A 24353-nucleotide genomic window follows, 5' to 3' on the forward strand; every position below is an offset into this window, starting at 1 on the left:
CCTCCTCAAGGCTAGGTGTATCCAAATTAATTAAAATATAGCAATCAGCCATTAAAAGCACCAAGTTTTACATCCCATTGTATTTGTAAAATTATGGCTTACACGTACATTATTGAAATTATGGTATCTCCAAGAGCTGCTGTTAAGGTCACATAAGAGGTAATCTCTAGGATCAGGAAACAGTAAGAAAGTGAGGGCAATCTAAGAAAGATGGAATGTTTTGAAGTTGGCCAAACATCAATTAAAGTTCGCACCAGTTTTGGTTTGCCATCTAAATGTAGTTTCAAAACCAAAATAAAGATGCACTAGCTACAGCAACAAAGAAAAAGAATTAACATTTTCCGTGGTCCTTGTCTCCTTGATAGGTTTGTCCTTACTAGCAGTCATGGAAACATATAAAGGCATCAGAAAAAAATACAAAATTTAACTTGGTACCAGGGAATTTTTTTATAACTATCAAAAGCAAAATCAGAGGTTCTTAAGCACAACATGTAAATAGAAATGAAGTTTGTTACTGAACTTACAATGTTCAGGCTCACAACATGCAACGGGGCATCATAGAATGCAACAGCGGTCAATTCAGAGCCAGTCCATTTGTTCAGTGTGATCTTAGGACCAGAAGCTATCAGTAGATGACCTTGAAGAGAGGCAACAGCTGATACAGCACCTTTACTCTCTTTTGAGTAAACTTCCCTAACCTGAAACTAACATTGACACGTTACCAGATGAACATCGTAGTGATTGAAATAGCAGCAAAAATTTTATTTGAAAAATTCCATAATGCTCCCTTCAAGTACCAGATTCTGAGAATTTTCACTTTTACTGAAAGAGAACAGAAGGACCCTTCCTTTAGCAGCAACATCCTCCCCTTGAACATAAGCAGTTCCAATCGCCATCAGGGTTTCATTTTCCTTTGTGGTTGTGTTCTGAAGTGAAAATAAATAATATTTTGGTCAATAATATTTTAACTGAGTGCAGTATCCATAAGGACAAAAAAAAATACATACTTGCAATGTAACAATGCGCACTGTTAGAGCATTTTCAAATGGTTGCATCGGAATGGTGACCCTTGTCTCCCAATGTCCACTGGCTTTCTCCAACTCCATAATGCGAACCTCAAATTCATCAACAGTATAAACCTTTTGGAGGTCATCACCAACTGTAACATCATTCTCTGTGTGCAGACCCAATTCTTGATCAGCCATAGAAGAAAGAACTTGATTTAGGGGGCGAACAACCTGCAGCAAAATAAACCTTAAACTAAACAACATTATCCAACAATCAACAGCCTGACAACCACAATCAAAGATCACAGTAAACCAGGAACCAAACAAAAGTGTCAATTCCTCGCTGAATTACAAACTAATTACAGGAACAGACAAATAAGACAGTACAACACATACAGTACATAGTATTGACACGCAGCTCTCCTGCGTGTTCGAGAAAAAAGACAGTACAACACATGCAGGAACAGACACCATAAGACAGTACATAGTACTTACAGGAACTAACTAGCACTATATAGTACTTACAGGAACGGAGACGATAAGTGGATAGAGGGACTGCTCTGCATAATATGTGACCTGATGTGGGGTGGCATGCAAGGGGACCTACAAAAGTGCAATGAATAAAACTTCTGTACGAGATAAAATTCTTCAAATAATGTTAACATATAGTCACATGAAAACAAATTTTACCTTTTGAACAGGCCAGTAGTTGTCATAGTTATATGCTGAAGGCAACTGGCATATCTTCAGAAAACCCTGCAACTCATAATTCATGAATATCAAATGATTTTAAAATGGAAGCAAAATAAGTATCTAAACACTACTCCATTTTGCTCGGTTTGTCCTTGGCCTTGGGAGAATACATTGCACAATGTTTGTCCATTGAGGACATCAATATAGTTATTGCAATGTTTTCCACTCATTACCCCTATGTGAAAGAACAGATGTGGTTATAACATGTTACTAATAGGGGTATGGGATGGTCATTTCACATTGCTTTTTTCTTTGAACTAATACTTCCTTGATCCAGCGTATATGGTGGCCATCGTGAAACAGAGGGAGTACTATGTTTACAAAAATGCATATCTAAACAGCACTTTACCTGTGATGTAACATATATAAGGCCATGGCAACAATTGACATTGTGGAGAACGGTAAAGGCTACAATGGGACCATCACACAACTGCAAAATGTAACTGTTTAAAAGAAGAAAAAAATAGAAGAATAGTCCAAGTTGTATGTAATTCCTATTTCTCGATAACCTAAGGAAAGACAGTCAGCTCAACTGGTAGTATTTCAGATGTGTAATACATAACAAATAACATGATATATGCTTTTGAAGATGAAAGAAAAAAATATAAATACTGATGGATTAGCATTTAGTGATTTAGTCCAATGCAAGTCTAAGAGACTGGGGCGTCAGGATAGACCATATGAAGTAGAACAAACAATATGAATAGTTGAAAACATCTACATGAAAAGACAACAACTTTTTTTTGTCCTTTAGATTGAATGAAGATGAATTCGGCTGAATAACTGAGTTAGGTTAGCTATGAAATACTCAATGAAAGAATGCCATTGCTTCCTTCCTAGCCATGGAAGCATACAGAGGAAAAAGTTGACGTCTCAGATACCCAAAAAAAAACACTTGAGCTTGAGCATAACGTTACATACCTGTGGATGCACCCGAAATCGTTGTCGGCAAACAAAAACCCAGGTTGGCCTCGGGCCAGAAAGAAATAATCCCTCATAACCTCCAACATTATTGAAAATTGTTATTCTTGGTCGTGCAAAACTTGATATGTCATCTCGTGACGAGACATCAATTGAAACTCGACGAAATCTTAAATTTTTTAGTCTTGAATCACTGGCATTGTCAAGATCAGATGAACCATGAGGTGACAAAGGAGCACATTGTGCGTTACTTTCTGAACCTTCATAACAATAAGCGTGGTAACACAAAAATGTCCCATCATTCAATAATCCGAAGAGGAATGGATGACTGAACAGACCAGACCATCTATGCATTGCAAGCTCAACTATCTTAATGCTATTTGATTCCTCTTTCTTCACAGAAACTTTAGTAGCATCTGGAACTACTATTACAGCATCCTTGGTAGAAGTATGGGAAACGTCATCAAACAAAATAGCTGGTCCGGAAACAAAATTTTCCACAGAGAACACACATTTAAAACTGGGCACTTCAAAAATTTCCAGTTTACCGCTTTCATAACAAATTATGCAATATATATCTGATTGATCATGAGAAGAACTATCATTGCCATCAGTAGCCTCTCCAATACCAGCGGATAGCCATGCATCAGTACGCGCCTTTCTTAGCCATGGCTCAGGGCCTCTGTCATGGTAAAGTGTACATGAAGATATTCGCTCACTTGGGCTTGCAAATGTGGCAGGAGCATTAAAAGAAATAGTACAGGTAGAATGATCTGCGTCAGAAGATAACATGTATTCAAGTTCCTTTTTAACAAAAAATGATAAGAAAAATAGAAGTTCCAGTGGTTTCAGCTATCTGGCAAAGAAAAAGATATAGACCATGAATTGGGCATGATAGGCAACCTAAAGAATCTAGATTAATCCGAATAGCACAGCTTCTATTTAACAGTAGAAAAATTTCCTCAGGATTCTACAAGGGGAAGCATCTAGTATATTTGTGTAAAACCAACCTTCAGTGCTAATATGTGAACAGTGCACCATTGCATAAAATGATCTATATCCATCAGAATTCCATGTGGCACACATCAAAATTCATGTGACAAATCGATCGAAAGCTAATCACATCTAAACATCATCAAAATTATCATCTTAACGCTGGAGTATGGATTCTAACAAGATACTCTCTCCATCCCAAATTAGTCATTCTAATTTTGTCCTAAGTCAAACTTCTTTAGCTTTGACCAAGTTTATAGAAAAATGCACAAAGATCTACACCATCAAACTATTTTCATTAACTACAACATGTAATACATATTGGTTGTTCATTTATTGATACTGTAGATGTTAATATGTTTTTTCCATAAATTTGGTCAAAGTTAGATAAAATTGACTTGGGACAAAGCTAAAACAACTTAAAATTAGGAACGAAGGGAGTACTTATAACTACCCTAAACATGGATCCCAATAGCTGTGTGCACAGTTTCCATAACTGTTATAAACCCAAATGCAAGAAAGGAAAGGCTTGTCAACTCTACCGTCAGCACTTGGCAAACTATCCATAGCAGGTTCCTTAAGTATGTCAGCACCACTCACCCTCTGAAACTGAAAGATTATCTTAGTTTCAACTTTCAAAATGGCTAGCACTTAGCCAACTATCTAAGATCCATCAGCGTAACAGGAGCCCAATTGTCAGTAACTTTGTATTTATTTCAGCCCACCATGATCTCTGTTCGCACTGGTTCACCGAGGCACTCTACCACACACACCCAACATCAACTACACTACCACACAATCACTCCCAAATCCCAACAACTCTTCACCCCAGCTTGTGTCAGCATCTCAGGGTCACTATCAAGTGTTACTTCCAATCTCTCAGATGCCCACCACAAGAACTTTCTCACCCTCTGTCTCTGTGACACCCAAATCTCAAGTTCTCGATGATTCCAATGTGAACCTTGCATATTTTTGGTACTATGTGCTTCACGCAACACAGGTTAATGGCACCGCATAAAAGGAAGCGAATGGCACCACAAATTACGAGTAGTAAGCATGGCACAAACAATCAGTCAAGTCTGGTATCTGATGGTGCATTAGATCTTTTAACAGGTTAAGCATGCCAACAGAACACAGAAACATGTTACTGTAATAAACATAACGTAATACGATGCCACATTGACATTGATGCTTAAATTGTATATCACCAATTAATCTATTAATGAGTACTACAATTGGATACAACAAAAAGTGCAACAGCCGCGAAGAGTAGAAAGGAGACACTGATATAGACATTTGTGCTTCGAGGAAAAAAAAAGATATAGACATTTGAGCAGCCCTACTAGTGTCAAAGGATGACATGAGCTCGAAATGTGTTGGCAAATGATCTACCAAGTAGTTGCTAGTTAAGTTGAACCAACTACGGGAATTTTCCTCTACACCACTGGTCTACAGGATACTGTTAAAATTTTTCTTGTACGACTATAGGACAAATAAAAAAAGACTGTCCCACACGATTTTTTGAGTGTCCTAAAGACAAAATTACAGTAGTGTCCCCAGACAAATTTCCCTATTTTCTTTATGCCACAGGGTGGTACTTCAGCCCACATTTAGAGGGAGAACCCAGCAAGGAAAGGAAATTAAAATAAAGAGGTTGAAACCCTTTGTTTTAATGCTTAATTGTCACAACAATTTTACTAACAGTCTAAATGTTGGCTATCATCAAGATCCAGCTCAGTGGATACCAATTTACTATCTTTTTGCAGAAATATGGATAGGAACTTCTTAACTAAATCCATGACTCTCTGTTTCAGTATGTTTGTCCAAGGCCTTAGGGTAGCTGTTTCAATACGTTTTGCACAAGTGAAAAAGAATTTGTAAAAATGTCGCTATGTTATCCAATGACCTCTAAATTTGATAAATGGTCAGCAGATTGGAAGGAAACATAGCAAGCATTTAAGTTTGTAGGTTACAAGGAGATACGGGCAAGGGACAGTATCGTGTGTGATGGTTTTCCCTTGCATTGATTAAGGGTGTATGAGTTTCCTTGGTCTGTGCATAATGGTGGGCATGAACAAACATAGCGAAACAGGGAGTATTGTCATAAACCTCATGTTCTTGGTTTACAAAGTAGAATATGCCTAACTAATTTTTAATGTCTGATCTGCTCAGCAACATTTCTGGCATTACCATCTCCCAACAACAGACTACTTTGGCCCATTGCACATTGTAATTAAATTACTACAGTTAAATTTCAACTAGTGGATCTTCAAAATATACCATACCTCCAATGAGAAGTCGAATGGTTCCATCAACCATCTTCAAAAGAACATATGGATCTGCAATTGAAGCAGAGGCGGCAGCAAGAGGCTCAGAACTCAATGAAGATTCCGAAGTTTGCATAGTGAAGGTTAGCTCTTGTGTCATGAAGGAACCATCAAGCACACGAGCACCCTTGGCATATACCTGTATGACACGTCGTCTGCAAAAAATTAAATAATATTAGGATGATAAAGAAAAAGTTCTAATGGTGCTGACTGCTGACCATTCACCATTTAGTAATGGAGCATTTTTAGGGATGAAAACAGTTGGAAACGATCAAAAGTTCTCATTATCATTTCCTAATCATATTCTTTTACTTGGAAACTAAATCGGAAACAATAAGTCCGGAAATGATAGCGATAACAAAAAAACTGGTAAATTGGAAATGAAACTATAGGGTCGAAATCGATAATTGAAATCAAAAGTTGTGTGCATGAATACACATAAAGAGAACATTTCAACCTCAAAATCGAAAGTTGTATGTTATATTATTGCTTGTTTGAGAAAAGGCATAATATGTACTTTATCATGTTTGTGGTGTAATTTATGGTGTATGTCTCATATATTAGAGGAAACCTCAAAATAGAGGGGAAAAATTAAAAGCAGGTGAAAGACCAAATTGCCCTCTAAGGCTCCAATATTATCTCTGGCTCCCGTGGCTATTGTCATCTCTCTAATCTCTCATCTCTATCATCTCTCTCTCCCATCCCTCGTCTCCGTTTCTTTCACTCCCCCATGATCGAGCGATAAAGCGGCAGCAGGGCCAGATGGATGAGGGTGGTGTTAGGGCTGGTGCGGCTCGCACGGACGAGCGGCGCAGCACGGATCAAGCGCAGCGGCATAGATGCGCGCGCCATCACGTCCGGCGTGAAGCATGCTGATTTTCGCACCAGAGAGCTCAAGTCATTGCCGAGCGTCGAAAGAACAAGGTGGGGTACGTTGTTCGGAATTTTTCGATGGAAAATTTCTGAGTAAAAACGATATACCGACGATTCGACAGTACAAACGTCGTCCTGTTTCCGTTTCGTTTTCCAAAACTTTTCCTGTTCCCGTATCGTTTTCGAATGATATCCTTTTTCGTTTCACCTTTCCAACGGAATTCTGTCACTGTTTCATCCCTAAGCATTTTGATTCATAACTCTAAAAAGATACTAAAGCCAGCAATGACATGTGAAAAGTACTAGTAGCACTTAAGGTAAACAATGATAACAAGAGTTGCATTTAAAAAAAACATCAAAGTCCATAACTCTAGTTGGCTTCATGATTCGTCAACTTATGTACAAAACCTTCATAATCTAGCAAGAGTAATGAAGGCTCTGAATATCTCTTCCCCCGTCACTCTTCTTTAAACATTCACTGTTATATAGTGTTCCCAGGCAATGTACACACACTAGAACTACATATAGAATAGAAAATAGCCTTTGTGCAAGGGTACCGTCTAACTTAAAGTAAAGAACACATTCAAAAACAGCCAATCAAAAAAGGGCCAGGAAGCTTTATCCTACTATTAATTGATATAACTAGATGCTCCAACATCTGAAAAAGTAACAGAGCACTTTAATATTGGCAAGGAGCTTCCATACTCTCCCAACAAAAAGTTGTAAAAAAATATAAGAGGACAAGATTTAAAAAATGTGAGATCCACTATTAACATTGTAGGAAATGTTCTTTAGTAACTACCACCTCCAATCCCAAATATAAGTTCATTTAGATTTGCCTAAGTCCTATTTCTAATTTTGACCATTAAATCTACAAATCATATAGATTGATGGATGTAATATTGATATTACTAGATTCTATTGAGTTGCATGCACCAATTCAACCCAAAACCTTAAGCTGATGGGGAGAGGTGGGAAATTCACTTATAATTCAACACTCCCCCTCACATGCAGGCTCCCTTGGTCGCATATGTGGAAATTGGAATTGGCTGCAATTATTTTATTCAATCGAACTTGCGAGGATTCGAACTCGAGACCTCTGACCCTGATACCATATTCAGTTGCATGCTCTGTTTTGCGTCGTCTGCAGTGTGTTAAGACCTATTTCCTAAATTCCATCACATTAGTTGCATCAGTGTCAATCCAAGTCCAATTGCACTCTTGTAGTTTGTCAAAGTCGTGCGTGTCCACAAATTCATTGTCAGTCAGCCATTTCTTCCTTTTGTCTTATGACTAGCTGAGTCCCATTGATTTAGCTAATCATCATCATTGTTGGCGTGACAATGACCTCTTTGTCCCTTTCGTATCCATCTTGCTAGAGCCTACACATCATGATCAATGACCAATTATTTATCCTCGTCATCTTTCTGCTTGCCGTCTTGCAGAAGCGATCTCTATTCTCAATTTGGCTTGATTTGACACATCTCACTATCATTGCGTTCAAAGTCTCCAAAGCAAAATTCATGTTTGAAGAGTCGAAGTGCCGGTTTGTGAAGACTAGAGATATTTGCCGAAAAACAAGTTGTGACAGCAATACCCTCTTGTGTAGGAGATTGTTTTCTACATTGACATGTTCAACGCTTCACCTTTGATTTCGAACTTCGAATGCTATGGTTCCATTGCACTCACGTTGCATTTTTTTTTTTGGGGGGGGGGGGGGGGGGGGGGGTACAATAGTCAAGGTGAATAGTGTAATATTCTAGTTGAGGGCTCATGTGTCTTTCATGTACTCTATATATAGTGTCGTTTGGGCCACCATCCAGCCTCTATTATTCATAACATGTGCTACTTTTATCTTTTGTTGCCACTTCAGACTGCCAAAAATTCACATGATATTTACAAGGCAAAAAAAACTAATTGGTCTAGCTTGAAACACATTTAATTCGTAATTATCATTAATTGAATGTAACCAATACAGTGTAAAGGTAAATAATAGGAATTTAGTACAATATAGCAAAGCCATCCCAAATAGTCACCAGATATTAATGGCCACAGGTGTAAACATGGGTCAAATAGAGTAGTTAAGAATGAGTGACCCTAACCAATCCGAGTCAACAACCTTTCCACGTATGCATGTACTTATACAACATCAATATAAAGTGATAAAAGAAAAAGTATTTGGTTAGCAGTGGGGCATACCTCCCAAATAAGTTACCAGCAGTAATTGTGTTTGTTTGAACATTATAATCGACTGTTTCAGTAACTTCTCCTAGATCATCACCTGTCTGAAGTACCTTTGAAACACAATAATGTTGTGTAGTTAGTAATAATTTTATCAAGCAATACTAGAGGATGAAGCCAAATTGAAATGACCTATATGTTAAATAGCAAAATCAAGAAGTAATAATTTTGTTTAAAGAATGGTGGCAACCCCAATGGATATCAAACATACATAACTCACCTAATAAATCAAACAAGTACACATTTCGTCAAAGGAAATTAGAATCAAGCCCAATGGTATGGTAGCACATATTGCTAAACACCAAATCAATTATCCTTAAATAAAAAACTTAAACCATACTTCCGTATGACATGATCATATATGGAAATACTTGTTTTTAGAGAGAACAGGATGGCAACACAGCTACTTTAGGAAGACAGGCAACTCTATATACATCTTGCTATGGATAGAAAATAATGATTAAATTTAGGAGTGATTTCTTATATGCCACTGAATAACTTAATATGTTGATCCCATGCTACTGATATACCAGGGCCCATGTTCAAACACACAATGAGTGGCATACCGTCTATACAGTGGCACATAAGAAATCACTCCTAAAATAATAATCAGGCTAAGTTTACGGGCAATTTCGTATATGCCAGGGAATAACTTCGTATGCTGTTCGCATTCTATCGATGTTGTTCAACCACACAATGAATGCCATAATGTCAATTATGTAATTATTAAGTGGCATGTTATGGTATTTCTATTTCATTTACTGCCGGAACTTTCCATATTATGTGATCACTTTTGTGTATAATGTATTCTGTAGTATGCAAGTATGTGCCGATATTAGTCACCATTTCGAATAAAAGAATTTCGTATGAAGCACAAGACATGCACTTCAGGAAGCAGTAAGGGTGTTTAAAAGATGCATCAACAATTTCTCGACTATGCAAATGCACAAATTAGACGCAGAACTGTAGCAGCCTGTCTAACAGTTGTGCATCCTTTGATTTTAAATTCCACAAATAACGCAACAGGAGTGTTAAAAAAATACAACCAACATTATTTCAGAAACATACATAGGCTTTAAAACACCAGCCAAGCACAGTTCAAAGAGAGATCCAGGTCCCAGTAAATCCAACCAAAGTGGAGGAATTATTTGACTCACTGTTCATGGGCAACCCAGCGTAGTCAGTGTGACCTGGACCTGCCCCCCATTCCTCAGGCTTGGGTAAGCTGCGCGAACCTAGCTTTTCAAACCATGCCTTTTTCAGCCTTGGCATGGGGTTTGAACAGGTCCATACTCCCAAGGCCCATAGAGAGATGAGGGCAAGAAAACATTCGAATATTGTATCTTGCAACAATCAATTAAACTCTCTAAAATTCCATATTCTACTAAATACCAAGACTCGAGACACTATTATCTTTAGTTCCACTTGATCATAAAGATTACATTGCATAACTCAGTAACTCACTGTAGAATATCTCCAAAAAAATAGTAAATCGAAATAGACTTACCATTGTGCGGTTTTCTAGGCTTATTATCAAATAAGCATGATATTCATTATCCTCGGTTGTAATTCCACGAGAACTCTTGTAGTAAACTGTCCAAATACCTGTGCAACTTGGTAGTTCTACCTAGACACATTACGAACAAACATAAGAAAAATACTTAGGATAACGAAATTGAAACGTCAGAGAAAAAACAAAGAGAATGATCCAGGTGTCAACCTATAACTGCACGATGCTGCTAATTTCCACCATATAACTTATTCTGGTACTATAGACTTCCATGTTCCCACTATGTCTACTCCCCAACTTTTTGTCAGTCTTCACAATTTGTCTTCAGCTAAAAAAAGAGGGAGGGCGACCAAACGTCGTACATCGTCACCCTCCGCTCGCTCCCTCCACGCGACACCACAAATCATGCACCCACCAATCAGACAGGCGGGCGCGTCAACCTTCACCTCGCCATCTGGCAGGCATCGCCGTCGGATCGATTTTTTTCGCCCAAAAACTTGATCAACACACATAGTCCTCCGCGATACTGGTGAAAATTGTGCTGCACGCTCTCCTTTCGGTTCCCTGGTCACAAATAAAGCCGCCCCTAACCCAAAGCAAACTTCCCCAAATTTCCCAACCTTAACCCCAAATCGATCCAAAGATCACCAAATCGAGAAACCCTAACCTCAAATCGCCCCAAGGTTCGCCGCCATCGCCATGGCCACCATAGTGCGCACATGCGCAGCCACCACCCGCTTGGTGGTCGCGCACATCAACAGCACCACACACAAGCTCGTCGCCACTGGTGGTGTTGTCACCGCCACGGAGACACGCCTCCCACAAATGTGTCGTCTTCTCCCGAATGCTAAGGGTGATAATGCGGAACCCCTCGACGGAGACGCGTGCAGGCTCGACCACACACGCACTCTAGTGAGAGGGCCTGCGACAGCGCCGCTACTCCCTCTCCCTCTGCTGCGACGTAAGCTCCGGCACCGTCGTTGTTTCTCTCCCTAGCAGCGGATGCAAGCGAAAAAAGCGGAAGAAAACTAAGCAAGGGTTTGGAATCAGGCCGGCGTCTCAAGTTTTGTTCGAGGGCGGAGATACTGAATTGTTGGATCGAAATCAACGACTGAGATCAACTTAATCCTAGCAGGTTGGTGAGATTACATGGCCCAAAAGGAATGCACGGCCCAGGCCCAGTTATACATGCTGCAGGATGGCGACGGTGGTGGCGGCGGCAGCAGCTGTATCTCGCGAAGGTGGCGATGGGGAATGAAGCCGTAGCAGCAGGGGCCACCTTCTGGGCACGCACTCGGCGACCACCTCTTGCCTGGGGAACTACTATGTGGGGAAGCTTTGCTAAGTCGTGGTCCCCTGTGATCTGGGGTTGTTGACCACCAAAACTCGGAGCCCAGCGAGGAGGGAACCGCTTCATCCTATGGCCATGCCACCGTTGCCATCCAGCTTGGTATCTTGCTGGTTTGATGAGTAGGTATGTGCTCTCCTTGTTTCAGTCCACACACACGCAGTAGATTTGAAACTAATTGGTCATTACAGAAGGATATTTGCATATGTTCAGTTATTAGCATTTTCGTTGGTGATTCAAGGACCTGATTGATTGCATTGGTACGTGAATGGAAAGATACATCTTAGGTCATGAAATTAGCTTTTTGAGTAGTACATGTGCGTGATGTCATGCCCAAGTCAACTGATGTCATTAGATTCTCAAATTGACATATTCTTTGGAATGGATGCAACTACACGAACTCAGACAATGGAAATACAAAATTATTCTATATTGCCAATGAGTTAAAAACACAAAAGGAACATAGGTTCCAATTAATTTATACAGTTAGTTGCTTTAGTTGACAATGTCATCTGCATGTTTTAGCTATTTTTCTCATTTATTCTCTTTCAGGTAATTGACAATGGTGTTGTTCCAAGGGAAGTTAGACTCCCAAATTGTGATGGTTTTTCAAAATTATTATTTTTTGCTTGCTCAATCTGGACAGAGTAATTTGTCATCAGTCCTCAATACACAGCAGGGTGCTCAATCTGGACAGAGTAATTCAGGTTACTGAGAGGGATGAGTGTGCATATCGAGAGATCATTACCCACATTCCCCTTTTCTCCATCAAAGATCATGAGGGTAAATGGCATGACCCCCTGTGGTTGTTTACATATTGTAACCTCGATGGCGGATGTTAAAATTAACAGAACTGTGGTTTTAGGGACATTTTGAATAGTTTAAACAAGTAAACCATTGTATCCTTGCCATTTTTAGAATTGTTCACAGAGCAATTGATACTTAAATTGTTCACAAACCAATTGACACTTTGATTTACTAGGTGAACTTAGGCATTTATACTTTAAGTAGTAGAGATGCAATCATCAGGTTTCTAAAACGGCCCGAGTCTGTTAAGTGGCCCAGCATGATTTTGCAACATCAATACCAGGTGTAATAGTGGCATCAATTGACAAAGGAACAATACCAGGTGTAATAGAGTCTAAATGCAACTATGTCCAAAGGAACAATACTAGGTGTAATAGTGGCATCAATTGACAAAGAAAGAAAATTGCATAACAAGCATTATCTTCTTCCCAAAAGAGTGAGAAAAAGTGAATGACCAAAAAAACAGGAAAAAAGGTATGCACCTCGGTAATTAAATCTGGGCGAATAGATTGTTGAAGAGCTGACAGTGTTCCATTCTTTCCATGACCAGAACAACACACCTGAAACAGTAATGTTGTCACAAAGGAAGAAACTCAAATGAAGAATGACAGAAGTTATACAGCTCAGCAATTAAACTAGGAAATCATGATGACTGGATTGAGTTCATGACGTGGTTCCACTAGAACAACAAAGATTTGATGCAAAGAATGGTAACAGAAAGTAAATTATGAACCACATTAATCAACTAAAATGATTAGCACAAATTCATTAAGGATGTGCGATGCAGACAGAGTGTTGGACTGTCACACAGCATATGCAATGTGCACACAACAGCCAGGCTTGAAGCATGGACCATGCTGGTTCAAGAAACAGCAGCAAGAATGCCATCTATATGTTAGTTTGTTTACGTTCGAGAAGAGTTAGTTTGTCTGCTTCAGCACCTAGAATTCTGATTGGATCAGTAAGTTAACCTAAGGATAGGATGTGCTAGATCTGTAAGTTAGGGCTGGTCCTACATAAAGTCTCCTAAAAGGATAAAGTGAAAATAGCAAAATCTAGTTCCTTCGTTAACCCAGTCTGTCTCCTATCCGTTCCAAGCAAACAGAGACCCTGGATTTTCTTCTCAGAGTGTTTAACCCATCAAAAATTCGGTCAATGACATAAGAGTATGGAAGAACCCTCAAAGAGCAAACAGAGACCATGGATTTTCTTCTCGCAGTGCTTAACCCATCAAGAATTCGGTCAATGACAGAGTATGGAAGAATCCTCAAAAAGTTAACACATACATTAAAATGAGAGGAAAACTTAATCTATAGCTGCTGACCACAGGTGAGATTATTTACTTAGTTCTTTTGAGAATTGAGAATTTTAAGTTGCAAAGGGACCCTCTGAGACACAATTTCCAAAAACAGGCCCAGGAATCCAGCTCTAATCGTCATCTGGCACCGAAGGTATACCTCAGTGCTGTCGCAGTTAAAGCTGGCCCTGCTGTAACCCTATATACCCTGAGCAGTGAGCACCATCCCAACAAGAGCCAAGCTCTTGCGCCCATTTTTCAAATTTGATTCCTGGGAGGGTCCATTTGCAAAATAAGTTTTTTTGCAAAGGGCAAGTGTGAAAAATAGCACTGGATCATAGATATAGAAGATATTCATTTTTCCACTTTTTAATATAGTATACAGTATTCATTGTACACACTTCAATTTTTCGCTTTGTAATTGTTGTAAAGATTCCATTAATCCATTCAGGAAACAATCCGGGGCCTGCAGGGAAACTGTGCACTGCCAAGTTCTATTGTGAATTCAAAACTCATCTGGTATTAGATCCCATAAAACACTCAAATTTTCAGCAACTGGATGTAACCAACCACTTAGGACCCGGATTTCATACCTTCTCTCTAAAACCAATTATGAAAATATATAATAAACTATAAATGAATTATAACCAACAATGGAAAGGTAACAGTTCATACAACTTACCAACTCATAATTGCTTTGTTTTGCAATGCCTGCCGCATCGGGATCCGAATTAGTTCTTAAACTATATGCAAAATCTTTCAGAGGACCAACATTGATCAGAGCATCTCTCACAACAAATGAGATCTTCTGTAAAATTTACGTGAAATAAATCAGCAATAGGAGAGAAAAACGGCAAGCAACTATGCAGCAGGAAAGTCATCATGTATAATAACTAGAAAGAAAGAAGAAATTGTTAACCTACAACAAACGGAACATATTACAGCACTGCAGAAGGTGGATATAAACAGATAGCTACCATACAAAAGAAAGTATTCTTCATACCTGTGCTGAATCTAGACTATCTGGGACTGTATTATTATGAAAAGAAAGTTCCTCAACACTGTTCACATCTTGTAAGACATCAGAGGGAATCCTTTTTAGACGCTTTGCGAAAGGCAGGTCACCTTCAATATCAGCAGACTGTTGCACAAGTAGATAACTATATATCAGTCACCAAGGTTCAAGGGACAGACTTAAGTTTAGCATAATTTCCAAAAGCTTGCCGCTACATGTGTTACAAATGATTCGTGCATGGCTTGGAAGATGCATGTTAGAGTATATTAGGCAACTCCGAATATGGTTAGTTTTAGGATTGATTGTAATCCCGGGATAACCTTCCTTATCTCTAGGAGAGGCTACTTGCCCTCCAAGCCATATACCCCTACATGTGTTACAAATGATTCGTGCATGGCTTGAAAGATGCATGTTAGAGTATATTAGGCAACTCCGGATATGGTTAGTATAGGATTGATTGTAATCCCAAGATAACCTTCCTTATCTCTAGGAGAGGCTACTTGCCCTCCAAGCCATGTACTCCTATATAAGCAGCCCATGGGGCTCAAGCAATACATCCCACCATTCACACGCAATCTACCATTCCTACATTGTATCAGGGGCAGAGGAAAAGAGGTACCACTGGCAGGCGCGATTAAATAAAATAATTGCAGCCGACTCCAATTTCCACGTATGCAGCCTGAGGGAGCCTGCGTGTGAGGGGGAGTCGAAGTATAAAGGGAGTATTGCGGCTTGCCCCTATTTTGAACCCCAATTGTAATTTTACCCTCAGTTTTTGTTCACTTTGTGATTATACCCCTACTTTTTCAAAATGGACACTCCATTTGCCCCTATTCTTGACCCTGTTAGTTGCATCTGGAATAAACCAATTAAAAAATTAATAAAACCCTTCATAATATGGCCGAAAGACAAAACTACCCTTCATCCCTTCCTACCCCATCTACCTCCTGAGCATCCATCCCACCCTCCGAGCTGCAGGATTACGGCAGCGGGCAGCGCGGGCGAACGACAGAAGGCCGGGGCAGCGCAAGTTCGGCGCGGCTGGTGAATGAGCGGCCAATGGCGCGGGCGGACGGGCCCAACACCTGGGCACGGCCGGCGACGGCGCAGCCGGGCCATTGGCGCAAGTGGACAGGGGCGCAGGTGGCAAGTGGAGGCGTGGCCTAGCTAGTGGCACGGGTGGCCTAGGCGCGGGCGGCGTGGGGCTGGCCAGCTAGGCACGGCTCGGCCAAAGGATGCAATGTCTGAATGAGCGTTATGCTTAAGCCACTGCACTCATGCTGTTTGATGCAATGTCTGAACTCAAATACGCTTACCTGATATTGATCTATTCCCAGCTTGTCAGGACTGGCATATGACACATATATTTTAGCTGTTTCTATCATTTCTGGAGCAAATAGTCAAGCAAATTCCCAGTCTTTTTGTGTCATGATGCTTTCAAAATTTCGACAAAATTTGTCAATCCTTACTCATATTTTATAAATACACTATTGATTGGTAAATTTCTTTTCAGATCTAAAATAATATCTAAATATTTGATGTGAAATAGGGGTAAAATCACCAAGTTCTAAAAAAGTAGGGGCATATTCGCAAGGGTAAATTTGTCTTCCTTCAGCTCATTTGACACTGTTACGAGCTGTTAACAGAGTAGGGATAAACTCTCTTCAAATTCAAAAAGTAGGGGTAAAATCACAAAGTGGATAAAAACGAGGGTAAAATCATAATTAGAGTCCAAATTAGGGGCGAGAACGCAATAGCACCAAGTATAAACGAATTGCCCACCTTTTTCTCATCAACTTAAGCTTTTGGGTCGAACTGGTTTGTGCATGCGACTCAATAATGCAGTCATGTACAGAAAGATGATACATAATAGAAAACAAAGCAAAAAAAATTGGTAAGAAAATACTTGCTAACAATCAGTAAGAACAGACGGGAGGGGTATTATTGGCAGTTAATGGCTCAAAGCACCCCCTGGGAACTCATTAATAGCTATATTTTCAGACAATTTTTGAACGTTAAGACTAGCTACTAGTTATATTTTTGGGCGGAGGGAGTATATTACTATTGCCACTTCACACCACAACGCAACATGTTTGCAGTGTGCCACAAAGGGGACGTCGTGCTCACCGTCATTTAAACACTGGTACAATACTGAATGAGCAGTAGTTCTTGAGAGTTAAGAGGAGAGCAATGAGGTCAGCATGTAGAGCATGACATGCAGTATGGAGAGGTACACATAAACACAAGCCGAAGGGAGATAATAAATGGAAAGAATGACAAGACAAGAAAAAAGGAGGAAAGAATATGAAGTTCGAAAGAATCATAGAAAACCACATTACTGAATGTTTGCATACTAACTGCAAGTATGATAATAATTGCACTTTTTGCTATATATGTTTCGTGCAGTAACAGTAAACAGCTATGCATGTTTTGTGCAGTAATAGTAAACAATAATTCATTTGAAGTGAGCAGCACAATTTATTAGCATACAAGTTTTCCAGTTACATGGTCATGGAGAGAGATCTCAAAACTAACCTCATCTGTTAGATCAGGTAGAATAGATGTTGGCACCCCACAGGAAAATTGCACAAGAAGGCTGTCTGCCAGACGACTGCCAAGAAAGAAGAACGAACTTCCAAGAGTTGTAGCACCCTGTGCCAGTTAGCAAGCATAAAAAAATATTATCCCTTCAGTTGAGTAGTAAATAGTACAAGACTAAACCATATGAGCACAGCAAGTGCATAGGTAACTGACCGAACTGAGAATAGATGCCTTTGATTTCATAAGATCTAATCTTTGCACAGCTCTGTAAATCAAGAAAATTAGATACCAATCAACATAAAGTCTAGAACACGTGTACAAACAGGAAGCAATAGTATCATACCGCCCATCATAAACCACTGTTAGTAGTAATATTTCTCCATTCTTTGATGAAAACATTACGATGTCATGGGATAACCATGTTGCTTTAGCCGCATCAAGCTCCACACAGAAACTTGTTTTAGGAGTTTCTGGGCTGCAAAGTTGACAAAGAAACATAAAGTCACCTTAATGAAGACTAAGGAAAATAAGAAACAGCAACTTATGGTAGCACAATCATGCATGGATCAAAGTAAAACATATTGTATATCGGACCCAATTATATACTTGCAATATTAGACTAGGCAGGCACCACAATTTTTTATGCAGAAAAGATGAACTTGAGCTGCAGCACAAATGACACCCAGTTAAATACTAGCAAATATTGCATATTTCACAGGAACTGCCACTGGTAAATGGTCTTTTCTAAGAGAATAGGGGAAGCCCTCCCGTACGCTATACTCAATTGAATTTTGCAATATCACGCGACAAACTTTCTCTATTTGGTAAAAGAACCATGCCAAAAGCCTTTCATTCAAAAACCAATAACAATTCCATTCAGTCTTCAACAGCTAATTTCTCTTTTTTCCCCGACCATTGACAATTATGCACAATTTAATATCAGGCAACAATGAAACAACAGGTTTGCAGACAACATGGAGCAACAGTGCCTGCCGATTCTTTAGAATAATAATGGAGGCAGTACTGGCGATGGTCTAAAATCAAATCAATTGATGCAAATATATACTCATATGTGGATGTCAACAATGCAGTGGAGGAAGTCACATCAAATACAGCATCTCATTCAAATAGCATAGAATGATTAATCCAGTTTCCTAGTAAATACTGGTGCTACGTACACTACACTAGAAAACATCAGCAGACCATAATGGACTGGTTCTAAAACTCAGCATTTCACTAATTATACCCTTTATGCCAATGGCCTACAACTAAAAAAAGACTCTAACAGGGGGAGAGATGTCCCCCTGATAACCCTTAAGAATGTTGTACCAGCATATAATGTGATCCAAATATTTTTGAAGGTCAACAGGCAAAACATGGTCACTGTTCAAGACTGTTTCTTTTTTTCAGGTACATGGATGGTTATAGTTTTGCAAGAATTTGTCCACAGAAATGACAGCCTTGATACCAATTCAGCATATTCACTGACCCACACAAGATATTTCTGCTGAATTTAGTATTTTAGAAACCTGCATGCAGCCAACAAAATTTGATAGTTGCTTTATTTTTGCTAGCTTGGTCTAGATCAATTTCCAGTATGCATATTCAAAGAGAGCAAACATTACGTCCTTGAGAGGTTTACAGATGAGTGTTAGTGGCCATGCCCCGTGGGCATTATCATCTAATGGTTAGTGTTTGTACAGGGTGCTAAAAAATTAACATAAATATCTTAGGAGTTAACAACCAGAAACAAGGTATATTGCTTCTCTGTGTGACTTAAAAGAAATAACAAGCAAGCACTTTCCCTAATGCAGGAAGTAGGAGTAAGCCAGTCATAAGGAAAATAGGATTTACAATTTTAGGCAAGAAGGCATACACTACCTGCCATCAGGCTGGGATGAAAAACTGTTTAAGGCAAGTGAACAAGATGTGGACTGCAACAACCAAGAAAATTTGTGAATCAATGGCTACAGATCAACAATCAAAGAAACAAAGTTCGTCAGCCATAAGTATTTTTAGGTGGACAAACCTGACTATGATAATGGATCGAATTTGCACAGATCACAAGAATGCCGCTAATAGGCGGAGGAACTGCAAGAAGTTGGTATGCATCATGCGGCAGTTTCTGGAGAGAACAAATAGTACTTTGTAAACATTATATTGAGTCCAAGAAAATGCATTAATTAAGTGTTCAAGAAAAAAAAAGGCATTAAAGTGGTTGCTTCTGTGAAGAAAAGAAGCACGATAAACCCATAAAGGAAAGAAACACAATAACCCCAGCAGGCTGACAAGGTACGAAGTCAGAATCCATGCTAAAAACAATAGACAATCACAGCAACAAATAGCAAAAGGCACTGTCAGACAACTCAAAAATTAATACAACTTTTTGGAATCCCATGACAATTTGGACACTAAAAAAAACTTGAACACAGCTCCATGATGTGCATTCCTAAGAAGAATTTGTGGACAAATAAATTGTTTGCTTTAAAACCAGGTTTACACCTCAGATAGCCCCAATCAACTACATATCTCGAAAGTTAAGTGCAAAATAATATGAGCTTATCAAGCAATGATGTACTAGGTCTGGAGTCTGGACTCAAAACAACAAAACGAAGTCAAGAATAACCTAAGCCATTGCTTAAACCTTTAAACAACTTCTAGCACAAAAAAGTATACGATAAGTACAAGAAGCAAGTAGTGAGAACCTAAATTTCATGGATTTAGAAGTAAGTATTAGTTCTGTAAAGCAGTGCAAGGATTGATGATTTATGTGAAATTGTACTTGTAGCACTTATCATTAAAGCAACATTAGCATATTTTATTGACAAGAAATAACAAATGGATTTTATAATTCTTGAATACCCAATCCATATATATATGTTACAACTTTTTTTGGTGAAACGATGTAGGAAGATATAGACTAAAGACAAGAAATGACAAAAGCTTCAAACTGATCTTGTGATCTTGCACACTTACAGCAGCAGACCATATCATCGGATGTTGCTTTAAACTCATACTTATACTAAATGCAGATATCATGCATGTTTGGTTCTTTGATGAGATACGCCCAGCACATGTAGGCTCTTGCTCATGAAGTATGACCAACACAGGCTCAATATAACCTGAAGGCATCATAAAGTAAAGATAGCATGAATGAAATAGTTCTGAATATGAGAAGTCTGTACCACTAATAACAAATATATACAGGAACTGTATGACAGGAAATTAAGAAAAGGAACACATGATACACAGAACTAGAAGCAGTGGACAGACCAAAAGAAGAAAACAATTATAGAACTTTATCACATAAAGCAATTAAAATCTTGAACGACAGATGGCTGCTTGGGCAGAGTAATAAAGAAATTGCTCCTTAGTTGTTTGCATTGATCCCGAAGCGACATGTTAATAAGCGAACTGTTCTCAAAGCCATGACCAACCAGTAATGGATTCAAGACATTCCGGAGGCACTATAGTGGGCTATCTTCATCTTTGGGACTTCTTGCAAAGGTGGACCTACAGCCAGGTGTTCCTGATTCGCACATTTGGAGGTTCTCTAGTTCTAGCGAGATTCCCACTTTTAAGAAGGAAAGTAGGGGCTCAAGAGTAGAGACCCTTGCTGGAGTTGTGTGCAAAAAATGAGCCCGTATAAAGTAGGGAGAGCCCCTACTCAGGAAGAAGGGACCCTGGAGTAGGGGCTATTGCTGGAGTTGCTATTCATCTTAAAACCAGTTACATTTCCTTCTGTTAGTAACGTAAGCATGTTAAGAAGATGGAAAGTTATGATTTCTAGGTATTTGTGCACAGATTTACTGATGTCCTCATTTGTGTCAAAGAAAAATGTATTCTCATTTTACCTACTTATTTTGTGAAACCCTATCCTGCTGAAAAGCTGAAAAACAAAAACATCTAAATTATGAAGTGTACCAACAAGCAATTTTAATCATATTATCATATATGATGATCAACCCTAGTAATTTAAAAATGCAAAATTTATCAAAATCAGATGGAGGAAGAGTTAGAGAGCATAATGTCAGCACAATCAACTGATACACAGTTGGTAATAATGCAAGACATTTGCAAAAGATCTTATCTCACCATGCACAAATGTAAAATCTTTGATGTGATTTATTTCTAAAAGACGCAAGTTGATCACATATGAAGAATCAATCCGAACAGCAGCTGAACTCAACACACGTGTTGGTTCATCTTCTCCAACTAAGCTCTGCCCAACCTAAAAAGACACAAACACGAAAAATCTGCCCATCAATGTACATGTTGTGAGAGGAAAGTAAAATTTTCATATTGTACTGATTCGCAGGCAAATAATAAAACATCACATTAGCAGTTAATTTCATAGATCCCCATTGCAAAATAAGTTATCAAAATGGTAAAAAAACTTGGCTGAGGTTTATGGTTAAATCAATCAAGATTACAAGAGATAGAAAGCCACAAATAGTTACACTTCAGGATGACAATAAGAGACTAAATCAAGGAAAAATGACCTGCGCTGCTTGCAGAATAACCATCTGCAGTCCATAAACAAGTGCAGCACCACATCTGCCTTGAGGATCCGCTTTTATGACAGGACCCCAGGCAAACGATTCCCTGCCTCTTTTCAGATGCAGCCAATCAGGGCCTTCAAAGCAATGCATTGAGCTGAAAGATCAGGAATCATAATCTGTCAGGCAAGGCAACCATGACAATGTTAATTTTAGTTTAGAAAGAGAGTCAGAGAAGTAAAAAGGTGTACTTATAATTTTATCAATTTGTGAGAAACAAAAATAAAGGTGCTACAGTACAAGCCAATAGCCATCAGCATCTTGATCCTTCAAACCTATACAAGAACAACAACATCTAAGCATGTCGGGGTAGGCCCAACAAAAGCCACCAATAAAGAGAAAACAAAATAGTATGATCTCTAACAGATATATAGGTAGAGAGAGAGAGAGATGCTGACTTATCATTTAGTTAGTTAAAAGTTAAATTATTGTGGCCGTCTACGGAGAAGGAGAAATGCTCTATGCTCCTCAGTTGTTCAAAGTGAGAAACCAATGTGATACCTGCATACCTTGTTCGCAAGCCACTGATGCTGTCATCAAACTCCAGACATGCTATTTTTGCATCTTTAAACGCAAGCGTGATGGAGTCTCGTGTATTCTCTGTGCCATCCGACAACACAGCCATCGACTCAATGTTACCGTGAAGCCTAAATGGCATCAGAGAATGATTAATCCTCCAGTAAGTTAACAACTTAACATCACTACCTGAAATCTAAAGCCAGAAGTAAATGCAGAGAAGCAAAAGCACGCCCTCCACACCTGTAATGGCACACAAGCTCCAGTCGAGCCCCAGAGATCCCGTCCAGGACGGCACCTGTCGACGAAGAAGATCCCCCATCCTCGGCCCCCGTCGCGGCGTCAGTCCTCACGGCGTACACCTCGAGCACGTTGGCCGCCGCCACGACCAGGTTGGGGGTGGGACCCACGCGCCGGGGCGCCCTCGCCGCCGCGGAGTCGACGTCACCGTCAGGCCTGGAGGTGGCGGGCGCCGGCGAGGAGAAGGTAACCGCTTCAGCGGGGGAATAGGTGATGAAGCCGGCGGCGCAGTGGTCGATGCCTGTGGGCCAGTGCATCATCTTGTACGCCGCATAGCTCATCTTCGCGGGATGGAGGGCGCGGGCGACGGCTATGGCCCCGAGCTTCTGGGATTTGGCAGCGCGATTCGATCGAAACGCGATGGAATGGAGCGGGGATTCTTACCAAAACCCTAGAGAAACCCTTGGCGGAGCGAGCAACATTCGTCGCGCACTTGCCCTGGCTCGATGTGAGTTTGGACGACTTGTTCGTCGCGGGCAAGGACGGCGAGGCCAAGGGCGGCGGCGGCGTAGCGGAGCGGAGCTGACGGCGGCGGCGGCAGAGCACGATGCGGGCAAGGGCAGCGCGGCCAGGGGCGGCGGGCTAGCGATTACTTAGGTGGCGTTTGGTGGGCCAGTGTTGGAACCTTTTTATTTTTATATTCCTTCTGTTACGATTTTGCATAAATAAATAGTCGTTAGAAAAATTTGGACAAACGGAACTATGCCGCCGGTTGAAACGGCGATAACGCCACTACCGCCAGTTGAAATGGCGGTTGGAGAGCCGGATCGCTGCACAACCTCCTACCGCCATGTGAAATGGTGGTAGCCTGTTACTGCCGTATGAAATGACGGTAGCTTGGCTACCGCTGTTTGAAACGGCGGCACGTTCTATAGCCAGTTGAACCAGGTATAACTCTATTTTAATTTTTAGTAGTTACTTGTTGTGTAATTTTGTCTAATATTTTTAAAACTGAAATATGGAGATACATTGTTCTTTCCAGCTTCATAGTAGCCAGCACCCCCAAAGGATGGTAGAGACGGGAGGCGATCCTTATTGTGGTGGTAGCAGTGTTCTTTTTAGCTCCAAAAGCAGTAATTTTATTTCTTTGTGTTATAGCTCTGAGGACTTAATCTTCGTGCTGGACAAGCTGGTCTGAATACCTCTGTCTTCAAGGGATCCAGCATATCCTCTAAGCATCCTAGCACGAGACCACTCTTTGTAGCATCATCTTAGAGCTCTCTTCCAAGCTGAAATCTACCATTCCTATAAACTTTTCTATAAGCAGGTCATATATACGTCCACTAACTCACACTCTTCATGAGCCTGAACATATCAAGAGCATGGTCAACTTTCTTAGTTCCAC

The 24353-nt window shown here is 39.9% G+C and overlaps 1 protein-coding gene across 1 annotated transcript in view; it reads right to left on the reverse strand.

Moving 5' to 3' along the window:
- Window positions 1-23579, reverse strand: part of LOC101762925 (probable cleavage and polyadenylation specificity factor subunit 1) — a gene marked incomplete in the record, with an annotated part of 27257 nt that extends 3678 nt beyond the window's left edge. Inside the window, 23 exon segments of the mRNA XM_022828067.1 lie at window positions 525-698; window positions 798-926; window positions 1008-1238; window positions 1533-1610; window positions 1698-1763; window positions 2110-2190; window positions 2682-3454; window positions 5960-6156; window positions 9074-9168; window positions 10623-10742; window positions 13263-13340; window positions 14760-14885; window positions 15081-15218; window positions 17628-17744; window positions 17847-17898; window positions 17977-18108; window positions 19515-19567; window positions 19663-19758; window positions 20610-20755; window positions 21729-21864; window positions 22136-22289; window positions 22702-22839; window positions 22952-23579. Coding sequence (XP_022683802.1) covers window positions 525-698; window positions 798-926; window positions 1008-1238; window positions 1533-1610; window positions 1698-1763; window positions 2110-2190; window positions 2682-3454; window positions 5960-6156; window positions 9074-9168; window positions 10623-10742; window positions 13263-13340; window positions 14760-14885; window positions 15081-15218; window positions 17628-17744; window positions 17847-17898; window positions 17977-18108; window positions 19515-19567; window positions 19663-19758; window positions 20610-20755; window positions 21729-21864; window positions 22136-22289; window positions 22702-22839; window positions 22952-23289 — 3648 coding nt within the window.
- Between the last annotated feature and the right edge of the window lie 774 nt (window positions 23580-24353).

This window comes from Setaria italica, chromosome VII (genome assembly GCF_000263155.2).
Source record: "Setaria italica strain Yugu1 chromosome VII, Setaria_italica_v2.0, whole genome shotgun sequence".
NCBI lineage: Eukaryota > Viridiplantae > Streptophyta > Magnoliopsida > Poales > Poaceae > Setaria > Setaria italica.